A 10802-nucleotide genomic window follows, 5' to 3' on the forward strand; every position below is an offset into this window, starting at 1 on the left:
GTCTCAAAAAAAGAAATCTGAGGGTGGTTGGGAAAGAAAAAAAGATGACAAAGTGGATGTAGCCGGTTGCCTACCCTTCTGGGGATTCCGCATGGGCATTCCGCTGTGCCGTGCTTGTGTTCTTCCTTCTGGTCTGCCCAGCACTGGCGCCCTCTGAGCACGAGGCCTTGGGATGGGTGCACCGTGACCCCAAGGTAAAGCAGAAAGGTGAGGGAGGCAGATGTGGAAACCAATCATTACCATTTGGTGCACTAATAACTACTACAAACTTCTCAGCTTTTCCGATACACCCCGCTCCCTTCAGGCCCTTTGCAAATGCTCTGCCAGAAGGCTCTCTTCTTTGGTTTGCCAACTCCAGCCCATCCTGGACCTCAGCTTGGCTATGACGTCTGCAGGAAGCGCCTCCCCCCCCAAATAGGTTATCCATCTCTGCTTTGCTACCCCAGACATAGTACTCATTCTATACTTTAATTGCCCAGCTATCTGCCTGTCTGCCTGCTAGAGTGTGGGCTCCATTTTCTCACCATTATATCATTAGTATCCAGGACAGGGCCTGGCACATAGAAGCAACTCAGACACGTATGAATGAATGAGTATCAGCTGGACAAGGGAGAGAGCTTCATGTTGGATTGATGGCACAGATGTTCTATCTGACCTCCTCTCCTCTCTTGTGTTGGTCTTCCAGCTGTGGCAGCCAGGACCCCTCCAGAGCCAAGACCTTCTCCAGAAGGTGACCCCTCCCCGCCGCCGCCACCACAGATGTCAGCCCTGGTGCCCGACACTCCCCCAGACACCCCTCCCGCCATGAAGAACACCGCTAGCCCAAAGCAGCTCCCACTGGAACCAGAGAGCCCTCCAGAGCTGGTAGGGCCTAGGCCAGCCCCCCAGCAGGAAGAGTCCCCTTTCTCAGAAGTGAAGGTCAGAGAACCCACCCCACCAGCCACAGGCCCACGGGATGCCAGGCCTCCTCGAAGGAGCAGCCAGCCATCCCCAACAGCAGTGCCAGCCTCCGACAGCCCTCCCGCCAAGCACGGTACGTGTGATGTTCCTAGTCCTGGGCCCAGTCCCAGCCCGGGACGATGCCCCCAGAGGGAGTCTCCTCTGCCCTGGAGGAGACGAGAAAAGGCATGGGGGTGAGGCCTGGGGGGAGGGCCCTGAGGCGGACTGCCCTTTGAGGGGAGCCTCTTGACCTAAGTCTCTTCTTCCCTCTATTAAGATGTAAAGAAGGCAGGAGAGAGACACAAGCTGGCAAAGGAGCGGCGGGAAGAGCGGGCCAAGTACCTGGGTGAGTGAGTGGGCAGTGGTAGCATCTTCTTCAGCGTTGCCACCATCGACATCCCGCTGCTAACCCTACCAGCTTCTGGAACAGACATGTGCACTGTGCTAAGAGCAGTGCACTTATCCTGCTTAACCCTCCACCCACTTTGAGGATGGGAAAACAGAGGGTTAGAAAGATGAAATCCTTTGCCTAAGCCACACAGCTAGTGGAGTAGCTGAGGTTCACACCCAGAAGCCTCACATCACCCCGAATCTCATGCTCTTAATCACAACACGTGGGTATCTGTACAGCTGACCCCAAAGTCAGTCAGGGATCTGGCACTAAAGAGCTCATTTCTTCTTCGGCGCCCAGAGACCATGAGGCCAGTGGGGGAGAAACAGGCCTCCCGTTGGGGAAGCCTTTATTCTGAGGCCTCAACCCATCTTCAGGATACTCTTCGATTTGAGGGGGAGGTCTGAGAGCAGAGGCACCTCCCCACCAAGCAGGCAGGGGGAAGACCCACCCAGGGCCGGAGGAACAGGCACAGCCACCTGGAGACGCTTGCTGGGCCGGGCGCTGCAGGACCACTCACACCCCCTGGGGCTCCTTTCCCCACAGCGGCCAAGAAGGCGGTGTGGCTGGAGAAGGAGGAGAAGGCCAAGGCGCTGCGGGAGAAGCAGCTCCAGGAGCGCCGCAGGCGGCTGGAGGAGCAGCGGCTCAAAGCCGAGCAACGCCGGGCGGCCCTGGAGGAGCGGCAGCGGCAGAAACTGGAGAAGAACAAGGTGCGTTCGCGCTGAATTCCGACGGGCACACACATCTGCACGCTGGCTCAGTGTGTATGCACTTCTGTGTTCGCACCTGCGGTTGTGTTCCGTGGGTAGGTACCCCATCTGGGCATCTATGCAGACATGCTTGAGTCTGTACATTCCAGGGGAGCACCTTTAACCGTGTGCTGTCAGTGCACGTGTATGTATGTGCCCCAAATGTGTGTGTGTGCAGGTGTGCAGAGATGTGTCTGTGTGAGTGTGGTAAGTGAGCTCCTAGTGAGGAGAACCCTGGCTTGAGCGCTATGAAGAAATAAAGGAAAAGGAGGCCTGGCTCTGCCTGGGGCCTCAGGCTGAAAGCAAGCATAGCCCCAAGGTCAGGACCCTCGGTGCCAGTGGCCTGCCAGGGAGTCCCAGGCAGGGAGAGTCCCACACCGTCCTCAAAGAAACAGCTCATACGCTCAGGAAATGAGTCAAGAACAGTGAAAAGCTCCCCAAGAACAAGTTGAAAGGGATCTGCTGCAAACTGTCTTTAATCATAGCAAGGACTTGGTCACCCTGGTTACCTGCCATGAGTCAGGGAAACCTTCCAGGGGTGGGGAGGCATTGTCCCGGGAGAGAGCGGGCCTTTCTCCCAGCTAGAAGGAATGATCCTGAGCCCGGACCTCTCTCCTCTGCCCCCTCCCCACCAGGAGCGCTACGAAGCAGCCATCCAGCGCTCAGTGAAGAAGACGTGGGCTGAAATCCGGCAGCAGCGCTGGTCCTGGGCAGGGGCCCTGCACCACGGCTCCCCAGGACGTAAGACCAGTGAGTGGGCCAGAGGGGCTGGGGGGCAGGAGGGGGTGGCTGGGGCCTGAGAGGTGGGGGAAGGGAGCAGCTTCAGTGCAAGGAGCTGGCAGCTCCCTGTAGCAGGTATGCTTCGCTTCGTGTGACTTGCGTCTTCTGGAATGATCTGTGAACCCAAGTCTGTAAGAGCAAGTCCTTCCCGAGGACTTCCACTATCAAGTCAGAGGTGGAGTCTCTTCTTTGGTTTGCTCTTCAAGCCTCTGTCATTTTAGATGAGCCTTCTCTGCGCCTGTCAGTTACTATTAGTCAATGACACATAAAAGACCACGGACACTAGATATTTAAAGAAAACTATCACCCTCTTATGTACCTGTCTTGGAAGGTAGATTTTTGTCTCTGAGTTTTCTTCACATAGGGCCATCACGGATTTGGTCTGACTTTTTGCTGGCATGTATGTACCGCTGTGTTTGGATGTCTTTATGTAATGGCAAGATTCAGTATTTCTCATTGTGCATCTTTGGTGTATATGCTTATAGATCCGTGCGTTGTGTGTCTTCATATGTGTTTGCCTTGGTGTGTTTGTGGCCTTGTGTACCTCGGTGTGGGTTCCCAAGTCAGATGGAATTGGGTCAGGATCCCAGCTCTGGCACTTGCGGTGTGACCTCTGACGTCTTGCTGTCTCTCTTTCTTCATCTGTAAAATGGGGATAACGGTACTACTTGCCTCCGAGGTTGTAGGTAGATGTTGGGGAGGATCAAATGTGGTAACATGTGTGTGGTGCCCAGCACAGTGCCTGGTACATGGTAAGCATCCAACAACTGTTAGCTGTTATAAATATGATTAAGTTGCTTTGATGTATTTGTGCCTGTGTGCATCTGGGCCTGACCCTTTTTCTGCTGATGTTTTTGTTTCTGTATCTGTGCATGTCTGCCCACGCGCGTGCATGTGGAAGTACCTACCACTCTCTGTGCCCATGCCTGCATGTCTTTGTCTTTGTGTGTCCCTGTGAATATGTGGATTTGTGTGAGTGACTTTGACCGTGGGTTCTTCTGTTTAGGAACATCTCTGCATTTGTCCCGGTACCGTGGGTGTTGTAGCCATAATGCCTTGGCTGGGCAGTGTCAGCAAGTGCCAACGCTGGGTGGTTGTGGGGGAGGGGTTGCAGCGCCCAGCCCTAGGGAATGACTTCCTGGCCAGGAAGGCTGTAGTTTCTCTAGTTTTACTCCATCTCCTTCCTCTGTTCCTTTTCCGTCGGCTCCCCCAATCCAGGTTGTCTCTGGTCACCTACCCACCCCCCCTTCCTCCCAGAGTCAAGTCTGCCTCCTCCCCCCCTTCCTAGCCTGCCCACTCCTCCCTGTCCCACCCTGCCCGCAGAGCATCCTGCATGGAAGGCCTCAGTGCCCCCCCTGGCTCCCGTCCGGCCCGGCCCTAATGCCATGTGTTTTCCCCTCCAGGTGGGAGCAGGTGCTCCGTGTCGGCAGTAAACCTGCCCAAACACGTGGACTCTATAATCAACAAGCGGCTCTCAAAGTCCTCTGCCACGCTCTGGAACTCCCCCAGTAGAAGTAAGAGAAGGCCCAGCCCTCCTCCCTCCAGAGCTCCCTGTAGTCCCCACCAAGCCTTCTCCAGAGCTCAGCAAGAACCCCAGGTCCCAGGAGCCCTCCCACACCCCAGGTCTCCATCCCCACTCGACCCCATTTGGGGCTCTGCACCCCTCGGGGGAGCCGGCATTTGGGTCTGGGCCCTGAGAACAGAGGTGTGCCCCACAGGGGAGGAGAAAAAGGAGACAAAGGGCAGTGACCCAGCAGGCAGAGAGCCTGGCTGGGGCCTCAAGAGCAGGTGGGGGTGGGGTGGGATTGGCGGTGGAGGGTGGGAACGGGCAGGCAGCCTCATCTCCAACCACAGCCAGCTGGCCTAGGCCAGCCTTAGGCAGGTGGCCTTGCCCCCGAGTACCCGACAAGCCTGGGTGCTGTGTGTGGAGGAGCCCTCTTACTCTGCTTCCACCCTGGAGGGCCCATGCAACCCTGCCTTCTCTGCCTTCGGAGCCCCAGCCACGGCCTTGGCTGGCTCCAGAGTTGTGGCCAACCAGAGTAGCACAGCCCCTGCGTTCCCACCATGCCCTGGTGCTCACATGTGAAGGGGCCATGGTAGGAGTTATTTATAAGTTTCTCCAGCTTTTATTTGGTTGCTCTGTTGCCTAGCAACCAAATCAGCTGCTGTTACCAACCCCACCTGACTGAAGCTTAAAAATAACCCAGCAGCTGAGCGGACAGAGCAGGGTGGCCTAGGGCAGCCAGGCCCCCTAGGAGCCTCTCCCTGGCATGGGATGCACAAAAGCTGGGCCTCTCCTCAGTCAGAGGAGCACAAGGACTCCCACTGTCCCAGCTCTGTGGGGGCATGTGCCCAGGCCAGCCCTGCAAGAGCAGGAGGAGCAGGGCCCTACAGTGGGACGTGGAAGTGTGGGCCGTTGGGTCTGCCACCGACCTTAGGTGGCTCCTCTCTATACCCACAGTGCAGAGCCCTTTTACCTGGGGAGAGTGGTAGAAGGGGAGCCTCTAGCCATGCAGGACATTGCCATGGGAATTGTCTTGCTGCCTGGGTCTGCAGTGGAGGTCAGACCCCAGGGCGGACAACTGTAACCCCCATGACTGAGGGGAGAGTCCTCCTGGGGGAGGAGACTCCCTGAGCTCTGCATGGGGCGGGTACCCGGCCGTCTCCGGGTGTCTCTGCCTGCCCACTCTGGCCCTGCGGTAACCCGCTTCTCCCCGCATCTCCCCCTAGATCGCAGCCTGCAGCTGAGCCCATGGGAGAGCAGCATCGTGGACCGTCTGATGACGCCCACCCTCTCCTTCCTGGCACGGAGTCGCAGTGCCGTCACACTGCCCCGAAACGGCCGGGACCAGGGTAGGGGCCGCGGTCCCGGGAGAGCCCCGCCGAGGGGCGGGACAGGGGCCAGCCCCGCGAGTGGGCCGCGCCCCGACCGCACTCATCCCTCCGCAGCCGTGCCCGTGTGCCCGCGCTCGGCCTCCGCCAGCCCCCTGACGCCGTGCAGCGCCCCGCGAAGCGGGCACCGCTGCGCCCCCGCCGGGGAGCGCCGCAAGGTCAACGCTGGGGGCAGCCCCGCCCCGGCCCGCCTCCGGCCCGAGGCCTCACCGGTGAGCGGCCGCACAGGTGGGGACAGGGATCCCGTCCTGGGCAGCGCGGGCGCCTCTGACCTCCGCTCCCCCTCTCTCCTTAACCCTCCTCCCCAGGTGCAGAGAAAGGAGAAGAAGGACAAGGAGCGTGAAAACGAGAAGGAGAAGAGTGCCCTGGCCCGGGAGCGCAGCCTCAAGAAGCGCCAGTCTCTGCCTGCCTCTCCACGCCCGCGCCTCTCCGCTGGCAACGCGGAGTTTAGGTGGGCAGGGCGGTGGGGCAGGGCCTGTGTATGGCCGGTCGGCCAGCCAGCCATTCATTCACAAATATGTGTTAGGCACCCATCTCTAGAGGGAAAGCTCCTTGAGGGCAGATTTTTTTTCTTTTTTTGGAGTGTTTTGATCATTAAAGTACCTTGTCCCCTAGAACAGTGCCTGGCATCTGGTAAGCATGCAACAAATACCTGCTGGGTGCATGAAGGGTCCTGCCAGGTACTGTTCTGGGTGTTGAGGACATTTCCGCCAGCTAAACAGGCCTAGTTCTTGCTTTTATTACTCTTACTGGCTACTGGGGAAACAGACGTTCCTCAAAGAATCACAAATGAATATGTAATTACAAACTGGGATATATGCTCTAAAAGGAAATTTTTTTTTAATTAATTAATTCTTTATTGGCTGTGTTGGGTCTTCGTTGCTGCGCACGGGCTTTCTCTAGTGGAGAGCAGGGGCTACTCTTCGTTGTGGTGCACAGGCTTCTGATGGCAGTGGCTTCTCTTGTTGTGGAGCACCAGCTCTAGGCACGTGGGCTTCAGTAGCTGTAGCACGTGGGCTCTATAGTTGTGGAGCACGGGCTTAGTAGCTCCGTGGCATGTGGGATCTTCCCAGACCAGGGCTTGAACCTGTGTCCCCTGCATTGACAGGCAGATTCTTAACCACTGTGCCACCAGGGAAGCCCTAAAAGGAAATTATGTGTTTCTGTGAGAGCACGTAAGGTGCAGGTGGTGACCCAGCCTGGGGAGGACACTTCCCTGAGGAAGTGACGTGCTCAAAGTGCGTACGTATGTATGTGGACATTGTGCCCTCAAGTTCTAACTCTTCTTTTTTCTCTCAGTCCCAAATCCAAGGCCCGGCCATCCTCTCCCTCCACATCCTGGCACAGGCCTGCCTCTCCCTGCCTCAGCCCAGGGCCAGGTCATGCTCTGCCCCCCAAACCACCATCCCCCCGAGGCACCATTGCATCACCCAAGGGGCGGGTTCGGAGGAAGGATGAGGCAAAGGAGAGCCCCAGTGTGGTGGGGCCTGAGGACAAGAACCAGAGCAAGGGCAAGGCCAGTGACGAGAAGGAGCCCGCAGCCCCAGCCTCACCAGCACCCTCGCCTGTGCCATCACCCACGCCAGCCCAGCCCCAGAAGGAGCAGCCCACAGAGATCCCTGCAGATGGGCACGGAGAGAAGAGGCCAAAAGGTGGGCAGGGCGGAGAAGCCAGCTTTGCCCGTGATGGGGAGGTGGTCAGAGGTGTGGGCTGCCAGAGATGCCTGGGGTTTGGGTGTTTGAAAAAGGAGGCTCCTGTCAGAGAGGAGGACCTCACTGTTATGAGTTGATGGCAGGAGTTGGGTGGGCGAGCCGCCTGGGTCGCCCTGAGGTCCAGGAGGCACGGGGGCATGCAGGGGTGATGGAGGTGCCTGTGCTGGTGTGTGCTGACTCCGGGTCCTGGATCCTACTCCAGATACAGCAGTCTTGACCTCACCCCCAGCCCCCGCTCCCCCGGTGACCCCTAGCAAACCCATGGCTGGCACGACGGACCGAGAAGAGGCCACTCGGCTCCTGGCCGAGAAGCGGCGCCAGGCCCGGGAGCAGCGGGAGCGCGAGGAGCAGGAGCGGAGGCTGCAGGCGGAACGCGACAAGTGAGCACGCCCTCGGGGCCGCGGGGCCTGCGCAGGCGCGGGGGAAGGCGCTGGGGATCAGCCTGAGTCTCCTCTGCCCCTCAGGCGAATGCGAGAGGAGCAGCTGGCTCGGGAGGCCGAGGCCCGGGCAGAGCGGGAGGCCGAGGCCCGGAGGCGGGAGGAGCAGGAGGCCCGGGAGAAGGCGCAGGCGGAGCAGGCGGAGCAGGAGCGGCTGCAGAAGCAGGTGCCCGGCGGGCCGGGGCCGGCCGGGGGCCGGCCGGGTGGGACCGCGGGGGGCCGGCGGCCTAAAGCCCCTGGGGGTCTTTGGCAGAAAGAGGAGGCCGAAGCTCGGTCCCGAGAAGAGGCGGAGCGGCAGCGTCTGGAGCGGGAAAAGCACTTCCAGCGGGAGGAGCAGGAGAGGCAAGAGCGGAAAAAGGTGCGCAGAGCGGCCGGCGGGTCCCGTGGGCGGGGCTTGGTCCTAGTAGGCGGGGCCAGCTCCAGGGCTCTGGCCTCGGTTAGAGGGGCTCGTGGGGCTGGCACGTGGGCCTGCTTTGAACTTGTAGCGGGTAGGACGAGGAGTTGGGGCGAGGTCGGCTTCCTGGCTTGGAAAGAACTGATGCGAGCTGGGAGGGCCTTGAAACTCCAGCACCGGGGCGGGCTGGTGGGAGGGTGAGGATTAGGGCCGGGCTCGGGCCTCACTGGTGTGGGGCTTCCAAACAGCGCCTGGAGGAAATCATGAAGAGGACTCGGAAGTCAGAAGCTGCTGAAACCAAGGTCAGGATGCCCGCAAAAGCGGTGTTGGGAGTGGCGGCCCGGTGAGGAAAGGAGGTTGGGGAAAGGCATCCAGGGTGAAGGAGGGAGGCTTTCCGGGAGGCTGCTTAGGGTCTGCGCTGCGGAGAGAATTCTGCAGCGCAGTGGGGTGGGGCCAGATATCTCCTTGAGCCTGACTGCTCTTCCTCTTCAAGCAGAAGCAGGACAGAAAGGAGGCAAAGGCCAACAATTCCAGCTCAGGTAAGGGCCTCTTCCCCTTGTTTCCATCCCGATCCTCAAACCTCATCCTCTCACTGGCCCCTAACTGATGGCCATTCCTTCCCAGGGATAGACCCTGTGAAAGCCGTGGAGGCTCGGCCCTCCGGGCTGCAAAAGGAGTCTGTGCAGAAAGAGGAGCTGGCCCCCCAGGAGCCTCAGTGGAGGTACCAGTTCCCGACCCCAGGGGCCCTGAGCAGGGAGGCAGGTTCAGGCTGGAGCTGTGGGGTACCTGGGCTGTCCTACGATGGGAGGTGCCTGAGTGCTGGCCTGTGCACCCACAGCCTGCCAAACAAGGAGTCAGCGGGGTCCCTGGTGAATGGCCTGCAGCCTCTCCCAGCGCACCAGGAGAATGGCTTCTCCCCGAAGGGACCCTCTGGGGACAAGAGTCTGGGCCGAACTCCAGAGGCACTCCTGCCCTTCGCAGAGGCAGAAGCCTTCCTCAAGAAAGCTGTGGTGCAGCCCCCGCAGGTCACAGGTAGGTTTCCCTGTCTCCTGGACCCACATCTTATCTCCCAGCAGCCTTCCCTGGCCTCCTCAGCCGTGCCCTCTCCTCTCCTAGCTCTGCCAGACGCCCTCTCAAGCTCTGCCCTGAAGACCCCCAGCCGCCTAGGCTTGGAGCCTGGTTTTCCCTGACTGTCTCCCCTCCTGCTCTCTCCCCAGAAGTCCTTTAAGGGGTTGCCTTGGATCCAGGCACCGCTATGAGGGCACCTCTGCATCATCTACCAGGATGTCTGGAAGAGAAAGAGACAGAACAAAGCCGGAAGTGGCCTGGGCCCCTGGGGGTTGGGTCCTCTCTGTTATTTTTAATCTGCACCTTATAGACTGATGTCTCTTTGGCTGGAGCCAGACCCTGCCCCTCAGTGCATTCGTGTGCTCACACGCGCGGACACCCCCGCATACACACACATACACTCACAGCCTCTCTGGCCTCCTCCCATGGGGAAAGGCCACCTGTAGTATTTGCCTTGGTTTGGTGGGGTACAGTGGATGTGAATACTGTAAATAGCTTGTGCTCAGACTCCTCTGCGTGGAGGGGGCGGGTGCAGGAGGCAGACCCTCCCAAGACTCCCTAGGGAGATCTTCCTCCCTCTATTTAACTGTAACTGAGGGGGAACCCAGGTCTGGGGATGGGGGGCACCTTGGGCCACAGGATACTGGTTGCTTTAGGGGTACCGATGCCCCCTGCCCTCGCCTGGAATCAGTGTTATTGCATCTGATCAAATTTCTCCAGAAATAAAGTGAGAATAATTCTGCCAGTCCTGTCTCTCCTTGGGGCTGAGTTCTAAGAAGAACTTGAGGAGCCAGGGGCCCGCGGATATCCATCCCTACCTGGTACCAGTCCTAGACATCCTGCTTGTGGCCTTCCATTCTGTCATTCATTCATTCATTTATTCATTTAACAAAAATGGTTACATCTACTCTGTACCAGGCAGTGGGCTCTGTGCCGGGGGTGGGGTGGGGGGGATGCAGTAGCAGGAAGAGACGTGGCCTCTGTTCTCGTGGAGTTGACAGTCTAGCCGGTGAGCATCAGAGACCCAGTTGCCCACTCAACCTCCATCCCCGTCACCCCTTCCTCATTCGAAACAGAATCCTGATTTGATTGTTCAGGTGGCTGTCTTCCTCCTGGACCCCTGCTGTGCCGCAGCAGAGGTGGCTGCTCGGCCCAGGGGCAAATCACGATTATAATCAGTGGTCCCACTCCGCTCGCGAGTGATTGGTTTAGGTATGGGCACGTGACAACTGCAGCTAGTAGATACAAAGAAAAGCCTCCCTGGGTGTCTAGGAAAGGTTCCCTCACTTTTGAGAGAAAAATACCACGTGGGAGCCAGCCTCTAAGATGACCTCCCAGCGTACCCCACCTCCTGGTGTTCATATCCTGTGTAGTTCCTTCCCATGTAGTTCCAGGGCGGGGCTGAGTGATGACAGAATACAGCGAAAGTGGTGGTGTGTC

The 10802-nt window shown here is 58.9% G+C and overlaps 1 protein-coding gene across 9 annotated transcripts in view; it reads left to right on the top strand.

Moving 5' to 3' along the window:
• Nucleotides 1–10108, top strand: part of MAP7D1 (MAP7 domain containing 1) — a 21723-nt gene extending 11615 nt beyond the window's left edge. The window contains exons 2-18 of one of the 9 annotated variants that reach the window (XM_057705284.1): nucleotides 686–1033; nucleotides 1217–1285; nucleotides 1877–2040; nucleotides 2715–2829; nucleotides 4263–4373; nucleotides 5590–5712; nucleotides 5809–5963; nucleotides 6060–6202; nucleotides 7051–7403; nucleotides 7666–7843; nucleotides 7928–8066; nucleotides 8154–8258; nucleotides 8543–8596; nucleotides 8788–8833; nucleotides 8919–9015; nucleotides 9133–9326; nucleotides 9512–10108. In XM_057705284.1, the coding sequence (XP_057561267.1) occupies nucleotides 686–1033; nucleotides 1217–1285; nucleotides 1877–2040; nucleotides 2715–2829; nucleotides 4263–4373; nucleotides 5590–5712; nucleotides 5809–5963; nucleotides 6060–6202; nucleotides 7051–7403; nucleotides 7666–7843; nucleotides 7928–8066; nucleotides 8154–8258; nucleotides 8543–8596; nucleotides 8788–8833; nucleotides 8919–9015; nucleotides 9133–9326; nucleotides 9512–9522 (2405 nt within the window). In that variant the 3' untranslated portion in view covers nucleotides 9523–10108. Of the gene's footprint in view, nucleotides 1–685; nucleotides 1034–1216; nucleotides 1286–1876; nucleotides 2041–2714; nucleotides 2830–4262; nucleotides 4374–5589; nucleotides 5964–6059; nucleotides 6203–7050; nucleotides 7404–7665; nucleotides 7844–7927; nucleotides 8067–8153; nucleotides 8259–8542; nucleotides 8597–8787; nucleotides 8834–8918; nucleotides 9016–9132; nucleotides 9327–9511 lie in introns of those variants that run through there. The other 8 variants (XM_057705294.1, XM_057705265.1, XM_057705274.1 and 5 more) reach the window with 8 other exon arrangements.
• Nucleotides 10109–10802: the final 694 nt, after the last annotated feature.

Source organism: Hippopotamus amphibius, chromosome 1 (genome assembly GCF_030028045.1).
Source record: "Hippopotamus amphibius kiboko isolate mHipAmp2 chromosome 1, mHipAmp2.hap2, whole genome shotgun sequence".
Lineage (NCBI taxonomy): Eukaryota > Metazoa > Chordata > Mammalia > Artiodactyla > Hippopotamidae > Hippopotamus > Hippopotamus amphibius.